The sequence below is a fragment of the Antedon bifida genome, chromosome 7 (genome assembly GCF_963402885.1).
Source record: "Antedon bifida chromosome 7, ecAntBifi1.1, whole genome shotgun sequence".
NCBI classification, from domain to species: Eukaryota; Metazoa; Echinodermata; class Crinoidea; order Comatulida; family Antedonidae; genus Antedon; species Antedon bifida.
The window spans coordinates 18413210-18440598 of record NC_136232.1 but is presented as its reverse complement, the minus strand read 5'-3'; the positions used below and the strand labels follow the sequence as shown (position 1 = coordinate 18440598).

Below are 27389 nucleotides of genomic sequence, written 5' to 3'. Positions count from 1 at the left end.
CAACATAATTCACATCATATTGCTCTCAATTTTGTAGACGGCATCATCAATTTATTGCAGGATTTACCATTAGATGTTAAGACTTGGAAGTAAGCACACTTTTTCATGTTCATTTCTTATGCGAATGTTATGGCGTCACAAGGTAAGCAAATATTAAGCAATGCTGTTTTATTTCATATAAAGTTATTAATTTGACAATTACATGCAATTTTGCAAAAAAACACTGGCTATTGATTGAAATGCAGGCCTAAGCGAAGATACATTTTTATTGTTTGGCATGATTCCCACGTTTTTTCTTTTTTTTTCTTTATGACTTTCAAAAGTTAATCAACATTAAACATAGAAAGAGTCGGTTTTTGAAATGCTAATGAATAAAACGGTTATTGTATCGAAGCACCATTATATTATCGAATCTGTTTAAGTATGCCTAACATAAGATTGTGTAATTTGTTTTAGAAGATATAGTAACAATGACAACACCAAAAGTGTGAAAGTACTTTTTTTTGTGATTGTTTTTTTAATTCAATAATTATATCAAATTTACTGAGTTAACATTTAAAGCAACTTAATTTAACTTATTGAATCAGATTTTCTATCTCTCTTTTCAACATTTTTTTCTTAACTTTCAGTAAGCTTTTTCCTTTTGCTAGATGCAAACTGCTCTCTAGCAACTATCACTATGGTATTAGAGGCATCTGTTTTGCTAGAAGTTGCGAAATCTGTAATTGGTCTCATACCCATGCTTATACAACTTGCTCTCTCAACAGCTTTATTTGTCTGCTCAACATTTCTTGCTTTTTTTATCTCGTTTTTTTTTGCTTCTTCTTTTCATTCTTTTGGTCTTGTGGTTGCAATTTTTCATTATCTTTCTGATTTATTGTTTTCACTCTGTCTATGGCTTCCTTCATAATTTGCTGAACCTTTTCATCTAATTCTATAGATTCTGCCTTATTTATTGGCATAACTGGTTTGTTATGTAGTTCTTCTAGAACTACTATGACGTTGCTTGTTGCTTCATCTTGTTTATTCTCTTCTTCAATTATGTCTAATATCATTTCTTCCTCTTCTTCATCTTCTTCTTCTATGTCTACTTTCTCTTCCTCTTCTACGCTTATTATTTCTTCCTCTTCTATATCCACTTCCACTTCCTCTTCCATTTCTAATTCTATTTCTCTTGTTTCGTGCGGGCATTCTTCCTCTAAATTTTCAATCCACTCAGTGTTATTCGTTGTAAGTTTTGGTAATGTATTTGTCGAGTTCATAACAACTTTGTCTGGTAGGCCTATATATATATATTACCTTAACAATTTTTTGCGAAGTGGCCTGGCATATTGCATTTGTGACAGATTATACTGTCCATCTTTTCCGGGCATTCATTAATTTTATGTCGCATTCGAAACATGTAATTTCGAATTTCTGGTCTTTGTGAAAGAGCCTAGCACTGAAGTTATTCACTTTAATGAATCTTGGCAAGCTTCCTTTGAAGCGCTTTACGAAGATGGCACGATCACCGTTCAGGAAACGGGATAGTTTTCCTTGTATTCTGAATTTAATTAGTTGTGTCTCCAATAATCTTACATCCTAATTTTTTTATGGCGTTAGTTATCTCCTCATTTCTGACTGATAGTGGTATGTCTTTCACTAGAACTCTTATCAAGTTCTCATCTGCGTTGATGTATGAGTTTAAGTCATTCACAGTCACTTGCTTTCACTTTATGTAGAGTCCAGAAGTTTTGACTCTTTCTCCGTCATCATTTATATAGATCCTCCATAGGTTTTTCACTTTTTAAGTACCAATTAGGTTGTCACAATTGATTACGTATGTCAATACAAAATATATGTCTTCTTCTTTTACATAATCTTCGTTTTTGCTCCGAATGTCATCGTCTTTGACAAATACCGGCTTAACCTGTGTACTTGGCTGTTTGATAAATCTGTTACATCTCTTAAAGTACGATCATAGGTAATTAAATAAAACGATTTAGGCAGAAGTCTACTCTTAGAACACAAAGGCTTACTTTAAGTTTCCAATATCGAACTTGAATCCAAAGTATTGTACAAAACTGATTATTAATCGTAGGTTTTTTAAATGCACTTGTACATTTAAACGCCACCAACGATGATCTATTTCCTGTATAGTTAAGACCAGTTAAAATATTAAACTAAGTAGCCTTGTACAAACTACAACCAGCAAGATTGTAGGCAGTGGTTTTGTTTGAATTAATGTGCATATACGACTTCAATTCTTTAAGATGAATTCATCAGAAGCAAGTCTTTACTCTAAAAATAGAGCCCTGCAAGAAGATGGGTACAGACTTTATTTGCACAAATATTTGTCGATCAGTGCAAATGAAATGAAATATTAGATTTTGGTTGTGGAACTGGAGATCTAGTTTACAGATTAGGCAAGGACGCCAAGTTGGCTATTGGTAAGTACATTAAGTCTGTTCTATAACATTTAGAGGCTTAGAAGTATAATAATAATAATAATAATAACAACAATTTATTTGAACATACACTTTTGTAACAGTGGCACACTTCGATATGAAGGAAGGTTCTACAATCAAAATTTGCTAAAACCACAAAAAATAATAACATTTACAATAATAAAAATGTAATATTAATGAAAACCAAACAGTATCCTGATATTTACAAAGCTCTTACATAATTTATACACCAATTCACAACAAACATGGTCGTTTCCAAGGATAAACTGCAATTTTGTCTTTGTTTCCAATTTTTCGAAAACCCGTTTTAAAGCCATTGGTAATTTTTTTTTTTCTGAACGTCCCACAGTCGAAGGTGCGCGTAATGAACTAGGTAGAATTCCGATTAATTACTATCAAATATTGAGGATGATGAAGTATTGGATAAAAGCTAATAAAATGAAAAATAATAGATTATCTATATAATTAATAATAATTAATATATGCTACCAAACTCAAAGATCGTGGGCGGAAATGGCAAAAACTGTTGGGCGTTCGAAAATATTCTGGATAATTTCGCCTGTGGTTATTATGTGGAATAGTATAATCTATGAAACCATTTGAACTATTATCTCACAATGAATTAGGGATGTTGCATTGAAGAAATCAAATAAAAAAATTAGTAATAATACACGTCTTAATATTTATAAAAATATTAAGTTTGACAATTTTTACGAACCTTATGTTTATGATTTAAGTTTTAAGTATAGAACATTAATATCACACTTTAGATTATTTTGTCATAACCTGTTGATTGAAAAGGAGCGACATTTAAAAATAACCAAAAGTCTAAAATATTTATGTTTTGTGATCAGAAAATGAAAAAAATTTCTTTTTTACTGTCCTTTTTATAAAAACATTAGGAAAAAATATATCTGATTTAAATAAATTGAACATAGGTTTGTAAACAATGAAACCCATGAAATTAAGTATTTTGCAACTTACTTATATAAAGCTTATGAAAAGAGAAAAACCTGTCCGAAAACAATATAGATTTTATTATGTGAAATGGACCGGAAGCCATTGTTTATTAAAATAAAAGAAAGAAAGATTCGAACAAACAAACCAATCCCACTTCCTCTCTTAAAATACGAGTTTTACATATCCACCTATATCCTTTTACTGAGATATCTAGTTCATTTCCGCTACACCAAATATATCAACTTTGTCTATACATAAAAATGTTGACACTTCATATAACTACATTTTATCTGTCAGAGGATCACCAATAGGTGCTTGCTTAACAAACAAGGACAGGCACGGTTGTGATCATGTTTTATTGTTCTAATTTTAGGTTTTGACAAATCTGAAGAAATGATAAATGTTGCAAGACAAAAACATAAGGGTAAAAATATATCGTATGAAATTGCTGAAATCTCAAACTGCCTTGAGACACACCCACACTGGAAAGGCGAATTTAGCAAGATCGTTTCTGTATTTGCTCTTCATTGGGTAAAAGACAAAAAACAAGCTTTCCAGAATATATATGACTGTCTAAAAGAAGATGGAGAGTGTTTTTTTCTTAACATTGGACCATTAAATCAGATACGTGGACACAATGACGATGAACTTCCATATTACTTGAGTAATCATCATAAATGGAAGCATAGTCTTGAGGTATTAGAAACTTGTAGACAGTGTAATGTAAAATTAAAGGGTAACTTCGGATTTATCATAAAAATAAATATGAACCTTACTTACAGTAGGCCTATTTATTTATTAATATCTGGCAGTGGTTAAGCTAAACGAGTATTGTGAATTAAACATTTCCTTGCCTGCTAAAATGGATAGGAAAATCATCAAAATTGATTGTTATTTGTCTACATTTATTTTTTGGTGGTGTCACACACCAATCGCATTTTGCAGGCTGGCGGATCAAACACTTCACCCTTTTCTAAATCATCGCCAGCCACAACGTAACACTTGTGCTCATGTTCTTAAAGTTAAATTCTTTTTCCACCCACCCTTTTATTTTTGCTTTTGTAGCATCCTAGTATTGTCTACATAATCAATTTTTAAAAAATAGGTATATTTTCTATTTTGCCGTGATCCGTGCTCATGGTACTTTCAGAATAAATAAATATTTATCCAAACCATTGCCATCTATATTTGTGTTTCCTTCTCTGTCTTACACACACACATGAGCAAGCTTGACTGAAAAATGTAAATGGACATTTCTAAATTATACATAGAAAACTACTATTTTTATTACATTAACGATTTTACTGTAGGTCAGTGAAAATGAGTGCAATTCTTAATAATATAATATTATCAATATTTGTATTTGAAGACGGACGTTTGCACAGAAAACGTTTCGTATCATCAGTGTGAAGCTTTTCTAAAATGGTCTATATTATTTATACAAACTTGCATCAGTATTCGTTTACCCGTCCTTCGTCAAGTAAAACATTAGATTGTCAATATTGAAATGAGTTGTGTTATTTATTAAATGTATCAGTACTCTTTACCATTAGTTGTTGTAAATATTGATTTATAACAATATAAACTACCTGGAGCTACTGTACCCTTTAAACATGTAGTTCAACTAAAAGAAATTAATAGAACGAAACTAAATGTTTTTATGAATATAGTGTTTATCTTTTCTTCAAGGGATACGAGAATAAGTGTTACCCATCCAATCTTGAGGAAAGCATGCAGGATATATTTAGTAAAGATATACGAGGTAAGTGAATGTGATCCGAAATTCTTGAAGATGCTACAAAATGGTGCTTCAAGAACTTTCCTGTCAACAGTCGGGGAAATAAATACATACGACATGATACGACTGTGTTGCAGGCTAAGAAGAAATACTAATATTGATTGAGAAATATTATGTTGCGTCCAGACATGATGTTTGAGATCTCAATTTAAGAAACTGTAACATTATTTTTAATTATTATTGGAATCTTTCTGGCAATTCACTAGACAGACCCGGAAAAGACAATGGCCTATAGAATAAGTTGCCAACGTGCATCAAAAATTCATAATTGTGGGCTTATTGTGGAAAGAGGTGTTATGTGCGAGTTAATATCAAAGCAATCAAAACTGCATATTGTCGATTACATCTAATAAAAAATCCTTAAATAGAGTACTAGAATTATTAAATAAGTTTGGGAATATAGCTGGTCCTAAAGTTAATCTTCAAAAAACTTGTGGAATTTCATTTGGTTATATAGAATATGATGAAATTACATGGACTGATAAACCTGTGAAGACACTAGGAATCTATTTTAGTAAAAATATGAAACTATGCTATGATAAAATATGGAAAGAAAAAATAGAAAAGTTAAAAAAACACCTTAAATAGTTGGAGCCGCAGAAATCTAACCCTCTTTGGCAAAGCAACTATAATTAATACACTTGGTCTCTCTAGCCTTACCTTTCTTACATCTACTATACCTAGTAGTGCAGATGTCATCAAAAATGTAAATTCCTTAATTTTTAGCTTTTTATGAAAAAAAAAGAAAGACAATATATCAAGAAAGGTAGTAATTCGGAAAATAACCCAAGGTAGTTTAAACATTTGTGATTTTGAAAGCAAATGACACTCTCTTAAAGCCATTTGGGCAACAAGAATTTTGTCAGGGTCTGCAACATGGATACAGCTTGCAACATCCTTTCTTGATAAGTTTGGACTTAATAAGTTAATCCTAAAAATGAACATAGATAATATTAAGAATATTCCTAACTTAGAATCTATTCCATTATTTTACCAACAAATTGTTCTTGCCTTATGTTTATGTGCTAAAACTGCCCAGTCTCCAAAATCTTTATTTGATATTTAAAAAGAAATTATTTGGGAAAATAGATTTTTAAATCGAAATAACAACAATGCCACACTCTATTTTAAACATTGGATAGACTGTGGTATTGTTTATATTAATGACCTGTTAAGTGAACATGGTTTGTTATGTCAATATCATATTAAAAAAACTTAAATCATCAATAAACTGGATAGTTGAAATTAAATCAATTCTTGACTCTATTCCAGCTGCATGGAAAGAAAAAAATACGTAAAGATCCACTTAAATTAAAAACCATACCAGCTGAAGAAAGAATCATTAAAACTAAAGACCTCTATAATGTGTTGATATTAATAAAATCCACTCATCCATAGTTATTTCAACATGTACACTTATTATTATTTGTCAACACAGAAATTGAAAACTTTCTAGTTAACCACTTAATAGTTATTGCTTCATTCACAATTTATAAATTTAGGCTGAAATTGTTTTCAAAACCTGACCTTTTCAATTGTTTTTTAAATGAGCTGGAGATTAGATATGGATGAAACTTTACGCTATTTATTTATTATGTTGTTGTTGCTAATATTATGTACAAGAAAATGTGAAAAAAAATATATATAATGCTTAAGAAATGAATATGTTTAAGAAATGAAAATTAATTAATTAAATTAATATGTTAAGAAAATAAATATGTTAAGAAATAAATGCGTTAGAAAATAAATAAATAAATAAATAATAATAATAATAATAGAAATTAATATCTTAAGAAAATGAATATGGTAAGATATAAATATGATAGAAAATGAATATGTTAAGAAACTAATATGTTAAGAAATTAATATGTTAAGAAATTAAATATGTTAAGAAAATAATATGTTAAGAAATGAATACGTTAGAAATCTTCAAAATTCCGATTAAATCTGTTTGTGAGCAAATAATTTTTTAAAAATATATAAAAAAAATAAAATATTCTTTAAAAAAAAATGATACTAACTTTATCATCATCTATATTATATGTATTATTTGTAATAGTCACTGGTTGGAGGTACACACCTAATTGGTGACTGTGGCCTAGGCTGCTTTTGTGCTTTCCTGGCAGCTAGTGACTATGATTTTATATTTTCATTTGCGTTGTGTTTGTTTAATTTGTTGATTTGTATTATATTTTGTAAAATGTATCTTTTGCCTGAATAAATAATAATAATAATACATAAATTGGATTTGCCTATGTTATAAATTATTGTTAAAAATTAAAATAATTTATCAAAAAGCCGAAAAATTGTCAGACGAAATTATAATTATGCACTACATTAAGAAAATGATAAAACCTTTTATAGGTTACAATTAGTAAGTCAGTTTTGTTATACTGAAATAAAAGTGGATGAAAGCCCTACTAAAACAAAATGGAGACTAACATGTAAAGGTTATAATGTGATATATTGTGATATTATAAATATAAAAACATGTTTTATGATATATAATGTGTATTATTATGATAGAAAAGGAACGATAACTGAACAAATGGTAGATAGAGTATATATAACTATATTATTTATGCTTTTATAGATGACAGTTATAGAAGTATTACAATTTGTTAGCATTTCTGTAATGTGATAGACAGAATATATATAATTGAACATAAATAAGGTTCAGTAATGTTGATAGTATAAGTATGATATAATAAAGAGGATACAAAAACAGAGTATTACGAAAAAAAACAAACAAAAAAAACATTTATTCTTGTACAAAAACGGGGAAGGGAAGATTACTTATTATAGCCAATCCAGGCATTACAACATCGCCTCGCCATTATATTAAAAACAAAACAAAATTATTGGGTTGCACACGTAAAAGACATGAATAATGTATGCAAGCCCTGACGCAAACCGTTTAGTAAATAACTCACAAATCGTCTATCAGGATGATTGACTAAGTACGATGATGATATATATCTTTGTCGGCAATTCAAAATTCACGTAATCAGTCAAAATACGTCCAAATCGACTACCCTGGTAGATTACATGTTTTTGCATTTTCGAAATATTTCACTATTTAAGAATACGTCTACCTGATTTAATCTCCCGAAATTTAACTAAAATTATGAAAAAAGAGTATTTTCCGCAAGCCTAACAATTTATTCACGATCTACGCTAAAATTTTTCGTAAATTCAGTTAAAAGTTGCCGAGTTTTACGACATTTTGATCGCCAGTTCGCTGCACAATGTTGAAAGGTCACACATCAAAATAAAGCTCATCCATTTGACATTCCAAATATGAAAGTTTTAGGGCAGAGTTTAAAGAAGGAACCAATGAAAACTTTGATTTACTATGACATAATTTCAGAAAATTCGGTTCTTCGAAGTTTCTGGAACAGCGAACTGCGCATCATCGCAATAACAAACGTTCTTTATTTTTATACGATATTTTTATACGATATTTTTATACGATATTTTTATACGATATTTTTATACGATAAGTGAGCAAATGCAATTTCCAGTTTATTTGGACAATAAAAGTTATCTGTATCTGTATCTGTATCTGTTATTGGTCAACGCGCTAGATGTTATACGCTCTACGCGCGGAAATAAAAAGTTGTTTACATTTTTGTGAGGTTTTTTTTATTTTTTAAACAGCATGTCGTAAATTGGAATAAAAACGATTTTAATATTCAAAGTACTGTAAAGTGTTCTGCAATAGCTGTAGTCTGTATTTGTTTATTCCATAGTAAAATAGACAATCAAAAACAATTCACGTCATAAATTCAATTGTATTTTCTATATTTTTTTGGGCTAGGCTTGTTGGTGGTGATGGTTGTAGGCCTACTACTACTGGGCCTAGCTTTATATTATTGTCAATAGTTTTATTTATACATTTTATATATCCAATCGGCTCTTAATTATTTATTTAATTTATTGTCCATTCCTTTCATATAAATGTTTTTTTAAATCATTGGATTCAAGCCCAAACATCACAGCGAATCTTCCACGTTATAAAAAAAACAAATGTAATCGTCAATACAATGTAATGTTATAGTCCAAGAGCATTAGGGTTTGACCCGGACATTTCTGGTAACAAGCTAATTTTTTCAGGAAAGGTCCAGAACTATGATTGGAACATCATACTAAAAGTCCTGAAAAATCCTCCTTGTGCTCTCCGAGAAATCCAAGATGGCGTCCAAAATGGCTGCCATTTTAATTAGTCTATAACTTTGTAACCGCTTGTCGTAGAGTATTGATTTTGGTGTCAAATAGTTCACAATATATACATTCCTATTTGCTCTAACAGAAAAGTTTGTCAAAAAATGGCCGCTACTACAGTTTCTGGCAGTTTGACCTTTGACCTGGTCTTATCATATCTCGGTAATGGCTTGTCATAGAGAATTGAGATTAGGCCCAAATTGTTCAGAACATGCATATTTTTATTTGGTGTAATGAAATATTTTATCCCAAAATGACCGGAAGTGAGGTTATTGACCTCTTATTGACCTATTCATATATCTTTTACAGTATCTCAAGAAACATTTGTCGTATAGCGTTACTTTTGGTGTCAAATTGTTTAGAACATATACATTTCTATTTAGTCTAATTGAACAGTTTGCCCTAAAATGCTCGGAAGTAAGTTAATTTATTGAAAATTTTAAAAATCGCAGAGTATATGAATACTGTAGATAAAATCAAAATTAATGTTTTAACTAAAAACTTAAACTAAAACATGTTTTGGGCATAGCACATCATCAAGGTAAAGTGAATTGTTACAAAAAGAAAATATTAAGTCAATAACTTACAAAGAATAACTGTTGTCAGTGGCTAATCAAAGTTGGTTTAATTAAACAAAAAAATGGGTTATTCTGCAACAAGTGTTACATTTTATTGGGTATGAACTATACTAGACAAGAAAAAAACCAAAATAATCATTTATTTAACTTTGATAGAACAAAGAATATCGGTAACTCTTGTTACAAAAAATGGACATGACCAAAAAAAAAGGGACACGTTAATTGAAATTCTCATACTAGTTATGGTTGAAAAGTTATTGCTACAAAACGTCACCCAATATGTAGATGTCATGAATACATTTTAAATGCTTTATTCGTCTGTAACTCGTGTTTATTATTAGTGCTTTTGTTGAAATCACGTCGTTATTTTCTTCATATTTTCAGAAATATTATAGAAATTACGATAATTATTTTTGTTCATAGAAGTATAACTTTTATGTAATTTAGGGAATGTATAGACTTTATGATACTGTGAGAATGACATTTTCAGGTCATACATTTCGCATGGAAATGCCCAATTGGCAAACACTATGTACATGGCATATATTATACTCCGGATTGTCAAAAACAAATGTTAAAGACCATTTTATTTGTAAAAATAATGCATTTTGAAACATGAAACCAGGTCATTCCTTGTTTTAAAAGAGAATGCACTCTTGAATGTTCTCTAACCGGCAAGCCTAGACTTATCACATTTTTAACTGTTTAAAGATGAAAACAAATGAACGTCATAACTGTTTTGGGCAAACATGTAACAACACCCATACAGATGATGATGATGATAATGATGTGAAAGAAGCAACAAACACAAAGATGTTGAAGATGCAACAAACACCAAGATGTTGAAGATGCAACATCAGATGATGAATGACTGTAACAGAATGCTGCTGATCAATCTTACAGTGATTTAAAGACCCTTATTTTGCATATTTTCAATATATAATAAATCCTATATAGGGCATATGGCGATAATTTGTTCATCTTTAAACAGTTAAAAATGTAACTGGGGGACTAGCTCAAATGGTAGCACTTAGCATGTGAGAGGTACCGAGATCATTGCCTGGGTCTTCCAATCTATTTTTCATGGATTTCTGCAAGGACCAAATAAAATCAGAATCTGAACAAAAATGTCTATGCATGCCGGGTAAAGAGCGTTGACGCGAAATACCTAGGGTACATTCTCTTTTTATCATAAATAAACCATACGGTATAACGAACCTTTAAAACAAGGAATGTTTGAAAATGCATTATTTTCACAAAGTCAACAAGGCCATATGGCTGCAGTTGCGTGCGGAAATTTGATTTATTGTTTACTGACCGACCGACCGACCTACCGACCAACCGACCAAAATTGCTGAAAATATTTAAAAATGTTAATACATTTTTAAAAACATTTATATTTGCCTCCAAGTATTAATATCCACTTTCAAAATAACGAAAAAAATATGAATATCAGTTAGCGTTTACCGACCGAAATTGCTGAAAATGTTAAAAAATGTTGAACAATTTTTAAAAACATTTATATTTGCCTCCAAGTATTAATATCTATGACAAAATAACGAAAAAATATGAATATGATTTAGTGTTTACCGACCGACCAACCGAAATTGCTGAAAATGTTTAAAAATGTTGAACAATTTTTAAAAACATTTATATTTGCCTCCAAGTATTAATATCCAGTGTCAAAATAACGATAAAAATATGAATATGAGTTAGTGTTTACCGACCAACCGACCAACCGAAATTGCTGAAAATGTTAACAATTTTGTAAAAAAATTTATATTTGCCTCCAAGTATTAATATCCAGTCTAAAAATAATGAAAAAAATATGAATATTGAGTTAGTGTTTACCGACCGACATAGTGAGCTATAGACTAAAAATTGCCTAAAGGGTCCTTGACATTTGTCTTTTGTTACTTAGCCAACTTTGATTAGCCACTTTTGACTTCATATTTTCTTTTTGTATCAATTCACTTTACCTGATGATGTGCTATGCCCAAAATATGTTTTAAGGCAGAGTTAAAACTTTGATTTTGATTTTATCTACAGTATTCATATACTTTTCTTTGATTTTTTTTAATTTTCAATAAATTAACTTACTTCCGAGCATTTTAGGGCAAACTGTTGTACTAGACTAAATAGAAATGTATATGTTCCAAACAATTTGACTTCAAAAGTAACGCTCTACGACAAATATTTCTTGTGATACGGTAAAAGATATATGAATAGGTCAATAAGAGGTCAATAACCTCACTTCCGGTCATTTTGGGATAAAATATTTCATTACACCAAATAAAAATATGCATGTTCTGAACAATTTGGGCCTAATCTCAATTCTCTATGACAAGCCATTACCGAGATATGATAAGACCAGGTCAAAGGTCAAACTGCCAGAAACTGTAGTAGCGGCCATTTTTTGACAAACTTTTCTGTTAGAGCAAATAGGAATGCATATATTGTGAACTATTTAACACCAAAATCAATACTCTATGACAAGCGGTTACAAAGTTATAGACTAATTAAAATGGCAGCCATTTTGGACGCCATCTTGGATTTCTCGAAGAGCACAAGGAGGATTTTTCAGGACTTTTAGTATGATGTTCCAATCATAGTTCTGGACCTTTCCTGAAAAAATTAGCTTGTTACCAGAAATGTCCGGGTCCTCCTATACTTATGAACTAATGCTCTTGGACTATTAGCTTGCAATTAGCTGTGACTCTGCAAGGCGCCTAACTTGTATAGGCTAATGCTAGCCCCCGTGTTGATGCACCGCTGCCATACACGGCCTGATGAACACCCATCATCATCAGTAGGTCTTACAGGCGATGACGGCGAAAATCTGAATAGGCGCGGCTAGGCCAAGCTAGGCCTGCTTGGTTTTTTGCTGTTGATATCGTAAACACTTCCGAAACCAGTTAACATTAGCTTGGTAGTTATAATGCTGCTTTTCAATAGTGCAAAATAGTTAATTCGAGTGACTAAATAGGTTAAAACGGCGTCTGAAATCAGTCAAATTGACCATAGTGTCCACGCTGCTGCTATATCGCACACACTTCCTGGTATGACGTCATTGTGCCTTAGACCAAAATACCGCGTTGATACGGAGTGAGTTTTCAGCGCGTATCAAAAATAGGCCATAAGCAGTAAATTCTAACGTTTCATCTCGTTCCGATGTCATGGATCTACAATTTCTTTACATATTTAGAATAATAATTTTATAAATAACAACATATCAAAAGTTCTCCATAATCGTGTTAGACAATTTTGAGAAATTACTGTTTTGTTTTGGTACTTTATTTTAATATACACCGCGTGAGTGATTTGGTCGGGCCGAACGTTACACGTTCAAATTATCCGCAACGTCTTAAAAACTGTACCACGTGATCGTATTTCACCAATCATTCTCTGGTTACAGATGAGGGGAATCCCCAAAACTCACACACGGCAACATCACACGTGGACAAAAATATTCAATCATGATGATGAATGGACTAGACGTGGAGGAAAAAATTTGTTTGATTTCCCCACCGAACAAATGCTACTGTAAACGAAGAAATGAAATCTTATGATCATCCTATTGTATTGAAATAGTCTCCTGCTCATATAGGAAATGGGATTTTTAGAATGTTACCAGTGTGCTAGGCCTATATTAATAATATTCGTACAGAAGGCTAGCCTAGCTAGCTACGTCTTTAGGCTCTAGCCTAAAGGCTTAAGGTAGCACACTAGCCTAGGTCTGGAGGTGTATACTAGGCTACTCTCAAGATGGCATAGGCTAGGTAGGCCCAGCAGCAGCACATAGTACAGTTAGGCCTGCTACTAAACTATATATAACTTAATGGGCTATTATTAAGTTAAAACGGCGACAAACGAAATACAAAGACACAGGTGAGGATAGCATAATTTTAGTACATTTTGAGCAAACACAATAAATACACATTAAAATTAATATATTTTATTATTAATATTATTATTAATAATTACAATTGTTTGAAATAATTAATTTGGTCTGGCCTAGTAAGCAGGCTTTCCCTATACTGTACCTAGGCTATCCTATTTAGTATTCATTTTGATGGCCTGGTTTGGTCCCTAGTAGTAGTATTCATACATCAGCTCAGTATTATTTTTATTTATAAATGCTTAATTTTAATTTAAAATAATTTATTTCATTTCAACTGTATCTTTTCAATTCAATTTATCTTCAATTTATGTCTAGGTTGTCTAGTAGAAAGGGGGCACAAAAACACGTTCACTGATTCTGGTAAGTTTTGGATCCTTTTTTAATGTAGAGATGAGAAATGCCAAATGATTTATGTTTTGTTATAATTATGTACAATAGTAGTAAAATTAGTAATGAAAGTTAAAATAGTAATGAATGCAAGAAATATCTGAAAAACATCCATTACTTTAAAAATGTTTTATATACCAGGTTGCATTGTCAATAAACACTATATAGTAATGTAAAGTGTGTGGTAGAGTAAGTAAAGTTGAGAATGTTTCAACATTTCTGTGTATGGTTTACCACAAATCTGAACTAATTTTTAAATATAAAACCAAAAAGATTCATTGTAATTTAATAATATTCAGTTTAACTAAAATATTAAGTAATCGATATAAATTAGATAATCTATTCTTGATTATTTGTTACAGAAATGATACCAGCTTCAAAACAATTTTTCATAAACTTCACAACCATCAACTGGCTGAATGTAAAATACTTACTGCAAATGTTGCTGAATCTCTGTTTAATTGTACCTACCTACCATGTAGTATGTACATACTGTATATGAAGGATATTCCACATAGTAATTATTACTTATTAATTAGTTAAAGTATATTTGCTATTTCCATTGTACACTGGCCATGCCGCACCTGAAATTGACAACTTTTCTACTTGACTACTAGTTATGCTGGTACAACGTATCTAGAGAAGAGTAGGATTATATACATTGTATATTGGGCAACATGTAGGGTTGTAAAAAAACACAAATCCAAAAGAAACAAACAATAAATAAATGAAAATAATACATGTACCATGAGGTACATGTACACAAGGTATTTGTTGTATATTGTGTGTATATATGTCCAGTTCATATCATTATCAACAATAATTAATTCTCTCCACAAGAGTTACATTCATGTTATCAATATAACAACAGTAAAAATGGGCTGGCAGGCCTACTTATCTGGTGTTTCACAGAAAAAAAGGGGTTGTTTTTATGGAAGCTTCTGGCCTAAATTGGCACTAAAAACTCCTAAAAAATGCAATATTTAAGTTACAATAAATAAGTTATTGCATAATCATTTATTGTTTGTGTTGAAATTTACTCAGGTGTCACTAACCTACTAGCATGCCCATTGCATGAATATAAATATTATTATGGCAAGTCACTTTCTAAGAAATCATGTAGGCTTACGTACTCCTCAAAAACAAATAAAACATCAAAATTATCTATAAAATTAGCAAATTCTCAGCTGGTGCAGTGCATCTTCCTATATAAAAAAAATCATCAAGCTGGTTTGAAAAGGTTGTTTATCAACCCTCTCGGGTAGTTGTACAGAAAAGGCATAGTATTTATGCAGGCGCCTTTTACGGTTTGAGTCGAGTTCACACAAAATTGGCACTAAAAACAAAAAAAATGCAATGTAAGTTACAATTATATTATTAATAATTTCTTTTGCGTTTAAACTTCACTTGTGTGTCACTAACTCACTAGGATACCCATTGCATGAATATAAATACATAGTGAGAGTTGATTATTAAGATATAACTGCTCAAAAAACGACTAAAAGATATTAAAATTATCTATAAAATTGCACAAATCTCAGTTTTTGCATCTTCATAAATAAAAACTTCCTGAAGCTGACAAGTTGAAACTTTGAATCTTGTTTAACAACCCTCTCAAATAGTTGGGGGAAAAATATAAATATGGTATGTCAATTAGTTACGAAGATACTGTGTCTTAAAAATCCTGAAAAGTGCAATTACAACTAAATAATTGTAATTTTTCAGTTTTCCTCGCATACAAAATACTTATATTTTAAATTTTGGATAAGTGTTCACAATATACTGGACTACTCACAGAAAAAAGACAATTGCATTTGGACAAAGACTTTTAAAGATATTGGCCCATAAAAGTACCTCCAGACCTCAAAAAGTGCCTTTTTTGTAGTAGTGGGGTACCTTTGAGAGGCCATTGCTCAAAAGTGTACAGGTATTTCATGGAGAACTTTTGATATAGTATGTGTAACATATTCATTTCACAATATCAACTTTCAAAATGTAGATCCAAGAGGTGGGAACGAAATCCATGTTCTAGGCATCTTTTTGAGCTACTGCTTATGGCCTAAAAGAATTTCATTACAAACTTCAAACGCGATTTTCTCGTAAACTAATTGAATGATTTGTAAGTTTTTAAAATATAATAACTTTTTAAATATTTTCTCAATTTTTATGAAATAAACACCATTGCATATATATAAAAAAATACAAAATGAATATTTCCGACAAAAGTAAGGTTTTGCCAGATCGGGTCACATATAAGAATACAATGTTTTTAATATACCTCCAATTATTATTTTAGTCATAGTTTATAAATATAATTTAGAATACGTTCGCTAAATTAAACGGTCGGATTCACTCTTGAATGGTGCAATATTAACCGTGTCTAAAAATAGTATCAACTCCTTGAATATTTTCCGTCCCATGCTAATTTCATGCATGCTACAGTATAATTGTTTTATATTCCAGGATATGTAAGTTCACTCGTTGATCAAATAGAGTATGTGCCTGAGCAGTATCGATCCGAAATTCTTCAAGATGCTACTGAATGGTGCTTCAAGAACTTTCCCGTCACCAATCAAGGAAATAAATACTTTCGACATGATGCAGTTGTTCTGCGGGCGAAGCAGAATTAATGAACAATTATTGTTATTTGTGTGTAAAATCTATTACGGATGATACCGATTTTCAAAATTGAAAATTGAGCATTTGTTCATCATATGGGCCATAATTTACTCCCAATTAAGTTAGGGTGCTTATATTGTCAATATTTATAAAACGGTATCAACAAGAAATGTTGGAATGTTATCTAAACTCAAACACATACTTCCATTTAATATTTTATTTTCACACTACAACACTCTTTTTTTACAATAGTTAAATTATTGTAATATTGTTTGAGCTACAACACACTTCTTAAACATCTAAAATCCATTGTGTATTTAATAAAAAATAAAACAAAGACCTTATAATTTGTACTGGAGGATCTTATCGATCTCACATCAAACACTATTTTATTCTCTAAATACATAAATATTTTTATATCATCAAACAGCAATGTTAATGTTTCAGTAATAACCACCTTCATTCAAAATTTGATACTTTCTTTTCATATTTATGCCAATAAATAATAATAATAATCTTTACACATTATCAAATGTTTTATTATTATGTATAAGTACAAAAACATTATAGTGTAATATGTTGAACTATTGTTCAATAGTACTTTTTTAGTCTACAGCTCACTATGTCGGTCGGTCGGTTGGTCGGTAAACACTAACTTGAGCACGCGACTGCAGCCATGTATATGGCCTTGTTCGTGAAATGCACTAATTAGATAGGAAGAAAAAACGGGCTTTTGAAAGTGCGGTCATTAAGGGAGGTGGCCGCTCATGGAGCAACTGTATTGCTTTTTTTTTTAATACAACAGCGCCACCTGTTTTGTACTTCCGCCGCGAAGATTGAATGTTATGACCGGAAGTGCATTTTTAGATCGTTTGTATTATTTTATTTTGATTAATTAATGGGAACATCTCTACAAGATGTGGAATCGTTGGAAAAACAGAATTAGCCTAGATGAGTTCCAGTTGCCTGTAGAAGTTTCGTAATGGTATCGCTGTCTTTCTAGCCTATCTATGCCTGTTAGTATTAGGCTAGGCCTATAGGCGCCATGCTAGCAAGGCATAGGCTTGTTTGGTCGTTTTTTGACATAATTAACACTACAGTATGTGCGTTTATAAATTCAAAACAGAGTAAACAATTGAAACAATGTAAACAAACCCAATAATTCTTAATCTAAAAGAGCTACATTACTTCAATCACAACGATAACAATTTTAATTACCTTGTATTCATTCAACAAATATCAAACAAACCAATTCATTTATATTGAACAATATTTTTGTATGTTCCCTTTTTTCCATGATACCCTCGAGACTAGTGACTATGGCACTACTTGTGATCCTGACCATTCCTTCCTAATTTTATGTGACATTTCTTAATATTAAACTATACTAATGTACATCAATAACTACATTAATTACAAACACTAGATGGTACGCGAGCGAAGCGAGCGTACCATCTAGGTCGTGACCCACAGATGATTCTCGAATACATAATAATGTCAGCGCTAAAAAACTGGCGATTTCAAATGTACGTACCGCAGGACAATAATACATGCCGTTTACAGGAACGAATAAATAGACACTGTGATTTATGTACTCAACTAAAATTAGCACCCTGGGAATTACTTCCGAAAGAGAAACTGAGACCAATTGTTTAAGTCAAATTTAAACAAACTTAATTTGTGTTTTGTATGTAACATAGGGTTGAGGGATGGGGAAGAGGATGGGTGCAAAGAGGAACAATTTTTAAATATATACTTTATCCATTTAGTAACGAAATATTAATTGTTTTCATGTTTTACAAATAATATACCACTAAACACAGTAAAACATTGCGATGTAATACTTTGTTGAAACTATCACCGTCCTAGTCGATTGAAATAGTACAGTACATGTAACGATATGTCACTACGACGTCAGTGTATATGTTTATATAATGTAAAACAATTTGTGAAAACCACCTCTATTCGGGGCAAATCATAAATTCGATATAATCGTCAATAAATATTAAAATATCTAACTCAAGTTAATTAGTATGCCTAATGGTTTTCAATTGTTTCTTAGAGCCAATTCATACTTAAGTTGGTTCCTACCCTACCCACAAAAGTTGTTCTGCGTTTAGGGCATGTGATGCACCGTAGGCCTATCATCTACTGGCTTTACAACGCTACTCATGCCAGTGAGTGAAGGGTGATGATGTGGGTGGTTTAACTGCAATAATAAAGATTTGTACATAATTATTAATATACGGCGACTGAAAACGCTAGCTCATTATCCGTTTAAAAAAAATCTATATCCAACCTCTGCAGCACAGATTGAAAAAAAATGGATCGAATTTCTGTTATGAGTATACAGTACTTGCCTTTACGACGCCTGAGGGAATAGACACTTGTGGAACAGTGATTGGAATGTTCCATTCATCGCAAATCAATACATTTGTATAAACGTATATTAAATCTATCAAAATAGTATTTTTTTAAAGAAAATCGGCCTGTCTTCAACATTATGATGCTGTACTCGAGCTGTTCAACCGGTTTTCAGCGATTAAAAACAATTATCGTAGGAGGAGATAGGAAAATGCGAAGCATCCTCGTATTATTGTATGCGGGTATTTTTCAAGATGGACATGCATTAGACAGTGTATACCACGATCGGAAAACACCCCTATTTGGAGCAAATCGTTGAACCTAAATTCGTTTTAATCGTCAATAACTAATTATCGAACTCAATTTAATTAGTAAACAGGGTTACATCAGGTGGTTAAAATCAGTATCGAAAGTACGAACCACCTTTATATACCATCGAGTAAACATTCTAGAAATAACGCGCGATTTACCGAATTTTGACCTTACGTAAATTTATATATAGAATTAGTAAACAGGGTTACATCAGGTGGTTAAAATCAGTATCGAAAGTACGAACCAACTTTATATACCGTCGAGTAAACATTCTAGAAATAACGCGCGATTTACCGAATTTTGTCCTTACGTAAATTTATATATAGATACATTACTACATTACAACTATTAATATTTGATATATTTTGATAAAACCATAGGATCTTAATGATCACAATTTTCTTTTCAATTAAATTTAGAGAAAGGGTTTTTAATCAGGGATACAAACTTCTAAAAGTGTAAAGTACTATTTAACGATCGTACTATTGCACGCTATGTGACCCACAATCAGACCCACAAATGACAGGAACTTATTTAAGTGTTATATATTGAATTAAATCCATTTTGTTTCTGCGATAGTGATCTAAACACTTCATTGACGGTAATAATTACATTTTCTTTAATTATGTCATAAAGACAATTCCATAAGACCAGCTTTTTGAAAATTTTCTTGAATACAATATGTTGAATTACAATTTATAACCATGGTTTATTACATGTATGATGGTATTTGGTAGACGCTTCAGAATATTTGTGGTGATTGCATCTATGTCTGGTGATGTATTACTTTTAACTTGTTACTATCTATTATTTCTTTTTTTTAGCAATTGTTGCGTTACTTCGTCGTATATATTGCAGTATGTTAATGGCACTTGGTTGACTGAAAGTCGATGTATTGCTCCAATCATCACATCTACATGTTATATTTGTTTAAAAAATGTCTTTTTTTAACTTATTCCAAATATATTTTAGTTAGGCCTACTAGTAGTTTCACCCGCAAAAAAAACAATTTGAATTGACATCAGAACGATCTTTAGAAAATAATAGTTGTAAACTTTTAATTTATTATATTATAATTTTAGTTGGCGAACTCACACCAAGTGAAAGCTGAAGTCGAATTTAGACAATTAACAGAAGTGATTTATCTTCGATCCGAAAGAGATTATTTAACCCATTTAAGTTTCACGATTTAAGTCCCAAATTATCTAATAGAGGGGCTTGAGGGTTTAAATGAACCATCATTCGTCATTTAAACTAGAAATAGAAATCAGCAGTGAAAGTATGATAAATAGATCTAACCTAGCTCATGACAATTTTCCCCCTGTTGTGGATTTAATTTTGTCGAATCCATACACACCTTTGGTTCTGATATCAAATACATGCACATTTGAACCTTCTTTGGGTGTATAGGCCGTCGAGAAAAAGAATATTTTCAAACCTGATGGACAACCATTGGACAAATGACTTAATGTCTAATCCCAGGTCGTCGTGGAAGCTTCATGTGGAATTTTTTCTTGACAATAAGCAACACATTCAAACATGGTCTCAAATAACAGGAAATGTGAAAGTATAGCGACGGCAAAACAATGGTGTTTGAAGTTTTACTTACGTCAACGGAAAGAATTTTGATAATAATTATAAATATATACGAACACGTACCTGGGCAACATAATTCACCTCATATTGCTTTCAATTCTGTAATGCAAAAAGACGGCATCATCAATTTATTGCAGGATTTACCATTAGATGTTAGGACTTGGAAGTAAGCACAATGAAAAAGCTGTTCTTTTTCATGTTCATTTCTTATACAAATGTTATGGCGTCAAAAGGTAAGCAAAGTATTAATGTTTAAGACTTATCAATGCTGTTTTATTTCATATAAAGTTATTGATTTTACAACTATAGTCAATTTCGCAACAAAACACTGGCCTAAGCGAAGATTTTTATTGGTATGGTATGATTCCCACGTTTTTGTTTTGTTAATCAACATTAAACATAGTAAGAGTCGGTGAATAAAACGGTCATTGTGTCGAAGCACCATTAGATTATCGAATCTGTTTAAGTAGGCCTAGATTGTGTAATTTGTTTTAGATATAGTAACAAAGTCAAAACCAAACGTGTGAAAAAATTGATTTCTGCTTGTACTTTTCTCCGTATGAAATAACAGTTAGACTTGTTGATGGCGGCAATATCTATGAAGGACGAGTTGAAGTAAGCACTGATGGGTTACAATGGGGTACAATATGTGACGATGGCTGGGATATAAACGACGCCCATGTTGTATGTCGACAGTTACACCTAGGAGTAGCTGTTGAAGCTTTATCAAGTGCTCACTTTGGCCCTGGTTCTGGTTCAATTATGTACGATGATGTTGCTTGTACAGGATATGAAACTGACATTACAAGCTGCCGTAGCAATGGATTTATGAACCACGACTGTGGTCATGGTGAAGACGCTAGTGTTATTTGTGAAGGACTGGGTATGTATTCTATTTTTTATATAGACTCTCGGATGAGTTATTAATGTAATGTGAACATTTATAATTTGTTAATATTTGAAGATCTGTTCCCGTAAATTGCAGACACTCTAACAGTTCCACCAGGAAAACTATTATATATTTATTATTAAACATTATCTACGAGACGATTGCCCGTATGAACACCAAACTAAACCTAGCCCTTAAGGTGTGTGGTCCAGTTGTAACTGGTGCAGCGCCTACTTGTAGTTGCCTGGAAAGGCCAACGGTTACATGTGTGTCATGGTGCCTTCATGCCCTTACAGAAAGCATACAATAATATTCAGTGTTGGCACGACCTAGTGGTCACCGAACCCCAGAATGTATGAAGTAACTTGTAATTCATGACGAAGCTGTATGTTTCTAAACCAAAACTCTCTTTTTGACAGATAATGAGCCCCCAGAACTGCAATGTCCCAAGAAAACTTAGAATTATTATAGAACCTACTATGGCTACATCCAGGCCCATACTGACGAAGGAAGCCCCAATGGCACCATCTCGTGGGTTCCATTGGTTGCCAGAGATAATAGCAGAATTCCACCCAATATCACAAGTTATCCTCACAAATCCGGCGATGTTTACCCAATGAAACTGTTTCCACCATACACGACTACAATACGGGCGACGGACCAATCAGGAAACTTCGAAGAATGTGTTCTGCATTTCGCAGTTGTTGGTAGGAATAACACGAACGGGACATTTATATATTTTTGGTCAGATAAATTTTAATGAGGTGGCTCGTAAATCTAAATGCTTATTTTGAAACTTAGATAAACCTAAATATACTGTAATCACTCTCTTTTTAATTAAACAATCTGTCGTTGTACCTACTCCTGCAGCTATAATAGGTCACGTATGTTTTAATCCTCTATATAGACCCGTTTTGATTAGGCAGTATGAAAGAAGTAGAAGTATTTTTATTTTAAATAATTTCATCCTCTGTCATTGTAGATATTGAAAGTCCGGTTATAAGTTGTCCATGGCATTCAAATAACTTTATTCAAAGAAATTCAGAATCTTCTTGGTCGGTTTTTACTGATAAATCTTCCAGAAGTGCTCGATTATATTGGACACAACCAAATTCCACAGACAACAGTGGCACTGTAGTCTCCATGAGTTCAAACTATAATTCTGGTGATGTTTTTCCGGCAAAAAATTCTGCCTATGAAATTACATATACTGCGATTGATAGAGATAGCAACGTTGGAAATTGTTCGTTTTTTATCACAGTCGAAGGTATGTAACTATAAACTGTCTGCAGTACGACTCGTTACGACATTTTGCAAATGTTTAGAGCTAGCTTTGTACTGCTTTTCCTTCCTAACTAATGACCTAATTTAGTGTGTAACTTGCCGCACTTTGTGTGCAAATGTTACGCCGATTATCTTCAACAAGTTGTAAAATCTTTATTTTGCAGTTCTAGCGAAATCAATTAAATACGATGTCAATCAGCTTTTTCGAGAATACCGAATAAATTGAATGTATTCGAGGCGCATATTTTCATAGAAAGATTTAAACTGTATCCGCCTTTATTCCAACACATACAAATTTTAACAAATTCCTCCTCATTCTCGTAGAAAAGAGAAGAGATAAATTCTTGATGGGAACTATAATTATGGTGTTACCCAAAAATAATATTTAAATAAAACATAAATGGTGTACTCATCATAGCCTTTACGAAGGAATTCTGTATTCCGAAAGCTTGGGGTTTCTAGCTGTTTTACTTTTTCGTTTTGATTTAGCTCTTTACTTTATTTGTATCTCCATTCCAGCCACGGATGATACCCAAAACAAAGTAATTTACCTTTTGATAAATATTAATTTTTAAAATTCAGTAATATCATGTAGTAATATTTTTTTTATTTAGATTTGGAAAGTCCATCAATTGAATGTCCACCTAACTTAGAAAGTTACACAGATGTTGGTTCAAGATTTGCATTATTAATCTGGAACATCACCCTGGATGATAATTTTGCTGTCAGCTACTGCATAGCAAACGACTCCAGAGTTGAACCTACTAATATTACATTCAATGACGAAAGTATTACCCTGACTCAATATGGATTGTTTCCTATCGGTATAAACGAAGTTGAATATATTGTGATGGATATATCTGGTAACATAGATACCTGTGTATTTTCTATTACAGTTATAGGTGAGTTAACATACATAATTTAATTTCAGAAAGACACGTTTTACAATTTTGTAATTTGTCACACACCTCGAAAGTATGCAAATTAGTAGTACAATTTAAATAAAATAAGCAAATATTAATCTACAAACATTTTAGTTTCATTATATATGCAATATTGAGAAATGGGGCCGAGGGTCAAATGTCATATCGGTACTTCCGATAATTTTTGGAATTACTAAACAGTCCTATACTGACTATAGAAAACCATCATTTGGGGCCAAAACAAAGTCTGTACATACATTTTAGTTGCATTATATGCAAATATTGAGAATGGTCGAGGGTCAAATGTCATATTTCCGATAATTTGTTCGTAAAATGTTTTATAAATATAAATATGTACATTCTGAATAAGGCTTTAAAAATATCAACTCTCTAGCATTAATGGTTTTCGAGATTCATCCTTATTTGCATATTTCAAATTTTTACTACTAATTAGCAATTTCGAGGTGCATGACAAAGGCGTGTATTTCGGAATGACTAAATGTTCCTATGCTGGCTATCGAAAACCTGCATCTGAGTTATTTCAGGCCAAAAAAAGTATGTACAGACATTTGAGTTGCATTATATATGTAAATATTGAGAAATGGGGTCGAGGGTCAAATGTCGTACTTTTTCGTAAAATGTTTTATTAGAGCAAATAGAAATATGTACATTCTAAATACGCCCATCAAAAAATCAGTGAAAAAATCACCATTCTCGGACTAGTAATTTTTTATGGTAACCTTTAATTTCACCCTAGTTTGTATATTTTTTAATATTTTTAAAAGCTAATTTGCATATCATCGGAATGACTGACAGAAGTATGATGCTCAAATGTTGATCTCCTCATCAAATGTGACCATTAAAAAAAATCTTTGTTTGCAATTTGTTTCACTCAAAATGATAGATTGCCTAGCCTACTGGCTCTAAACTCTCATGAAAAAAATGTACGCAACAATAATAACTTGTTTAACCAGAGACAAAACGAAAGTCTTTCGTTTTTATGTTTAAACGTCAGTAATTTAAACAAATATAATAATCTAGCCAATATTATGTATACACATTGTCCTTGGTATCCATGATATCTATTTATATAATTTGACACACGGCAAAAATACAAGATTCTTTCCGATTGTAATAATTGTTACTGTAAGCCTCTTTATTGTATAATAACAATATCGGAACAAAGTAACCATTACAACATTGTATTTGCAATGCTTTTGATGAATACAAATATTTATTCTATATTTGTATATATAAGAGTAATCTTCAAGTTTATAGTTTCAATTTATATAAATAAATACGATTTAGAAAGAAATTGAACTTAAGCGGTACAGGAAACTCGTAATATATAAAGGAAGAAGAAATACAATTTAATTTAATTTGTCAAACATTTAGTAATTTCTTGAGCATTTTCAAGAAAAATATCGTCTAATGATAATTTATATACTCGGTTAAGCATGGTATAGACAAGATGTTTTATGTTTAACATAAACATGGCTATCATAGTGCAAGAGCCTTTGCCCTTTGTCAGTTTTCTGTAAACTCTGGTTTATTATTCAAATAACATTGAAAAGGTTGATTTGTTGTGCTAATTGAAAGCAGACCAAGTAGTCCTTATTTATCAATCGACAAACCATACTGCACATTAAACCAATAATTTCCAAATGCTTTGTCAGCCATGGTATTGATATCCAATCCACCCAATTTGTAAAAAGCGAGACAACATCATATGAAACTAGTAGACCATTGGACCTAAAGGATGTTTTTAGCAAAATAAAAAATGTCAGACATTGTAAAGTCATTGCTTGATAATGGTTTCAGTTTTTCATCCAACCATTGTGCTAATGTATAGTTTATTTTTATTTATAATGTCGGTTTATGATAATATAAGCCTTATACAGATAGAGTTTCCTTGTGTGTTTTTGGGAGACCAATATAGTGAGAGATACGATACTAAATGATATAGTGATACTTTTCTTTCACTATCGGTGAAGAAGATATGTATCTATGAAAATGCTTTTTAAAATAGACCTTGAAATAATATTGCTTTATTTAGTTTTTTTTATCGTTATTTTAGACAATAAAAGTCCACCATTTGTCTGTCCAAGTAACTTCTCCAATTATCACGATTATATATTTGGGTTTCATCGCCTCGTCACCGACTATGGTCGTCCATACGCAACGTTCATTTGGTATCCTCCGGACGTGGATGACAACAGCGAAGGCCTAGTTACTTGGGAAAGCTATCCATATCAATCCGGTGACAAGATTCCGATACGTGAGTTTCCACCGTATACTATACAAATGACTGCAACTGATCTGTTTGGCAATAACAGGTCCTCTTACGTATACTTTACAGTTATAGGTAAGTACAGTTTATGGATGACAATTAAACTAATTTGTTGAAGAAGACTAGGCATACGGTTCCATCTTATGTATGTGAATTTTCAAATCCCTTATTCATTCTGTATTTTTTCCATTTCTATTGTACACAGTATGTTCTTGTTTATTATATTTTAGATATTGAACCACCGAATATTACTTGTCCATCAAACATAACAAATTACTACGATACATACTTTGGCATTGTCAGAGCGGTAACTGATCCAGGTTCCAACACAAGTTCCGTCACTTGGGAAGATCCTACAGTTGGTGACAACAGTGGAGGTCGTCTGATAGTGAAGTCGTCATACAAGTCTGGTGATACTTTCGCGCCAAAATTCTACCCTCCTTATGAAGTAGAGTTTACGGCCGAAGACGAAGCCGGAAATACGAATTCCTGCAAACTATACTTTCTTATCACAGGCAAGTTATCTCCAAATAACGCATCGGACTGAGAAAATAAATAAAACTTGTAGTGTTGCATATGCAAGGAAAATGAATACTGTATGCACACAGAAGTATAGAATTATTTCAGTATATATTGTTGTTGTTTATTATTATGATTATTGCCTGTTTATTCCTTTTTTTTGCTTATATGCCTGTCCGTTAGCAGGATAACTTCAAAACTACAACAACAATGTAAATCACAGCAAAAGACCGGCCTGGCTTTCGCAATCGGTAATGTAATCAACGGATTAAAACGCCGTTCGTTATATTAATGAATG

The 27389-nt window shown here is 31.8% G+C and overlaps 2 protein-coding genes across 2 annotated transcripts; both read left to right on the top strand.

Annotated features, from left to right (window-relative positions):
• Nucleotides 1-107: 107 nt before the first annotated feature.
• Nucleotides 108-22584, top strand: LOC144848651 (galectin-3-binding protein-like). Its single transcript, XM_078705488.1, has 3 exons — nucleotides 108-142; nucleotides 21758-22069; nucleotides 22495-22584. The coding sequence occupies exons 1-3, from the start codon at nucleotides 130-132 to the stop codon at nucleotides 22533-22535; spliced, it is 366 nt and encodes a 121-aa protein (XP_078561614.1). The 5' UTR covers nucleotides 108-129; the 3' UTR covers nucleotides 22536-22584.
• LOC144848630 (hyalin-like) lies at nucleotides 22571-27239 on the top strand. Its single transcript, XM_078705450.1, has 5 exons — nucleotides 22571-22782; nucleotides 23058-23342; nucleotides 23974-24261; nucleotides 26360-26647; nucleotides 26803-27239. Exons 1-5 carry the CDS (start codon nucleotides 22692-22694, stop codon nucleotides 27117-27119), a joined length of 1269 nt encoding a protein of 422 aa, XP_078561576.1. The 5' UTR covers nucleotides 22571-22691; the 3' UTR covers nucleotides 27120-27239.
• The last annotated feature ends 150 nt before the right edge of the window (nucleotides 27240-27389 follow it).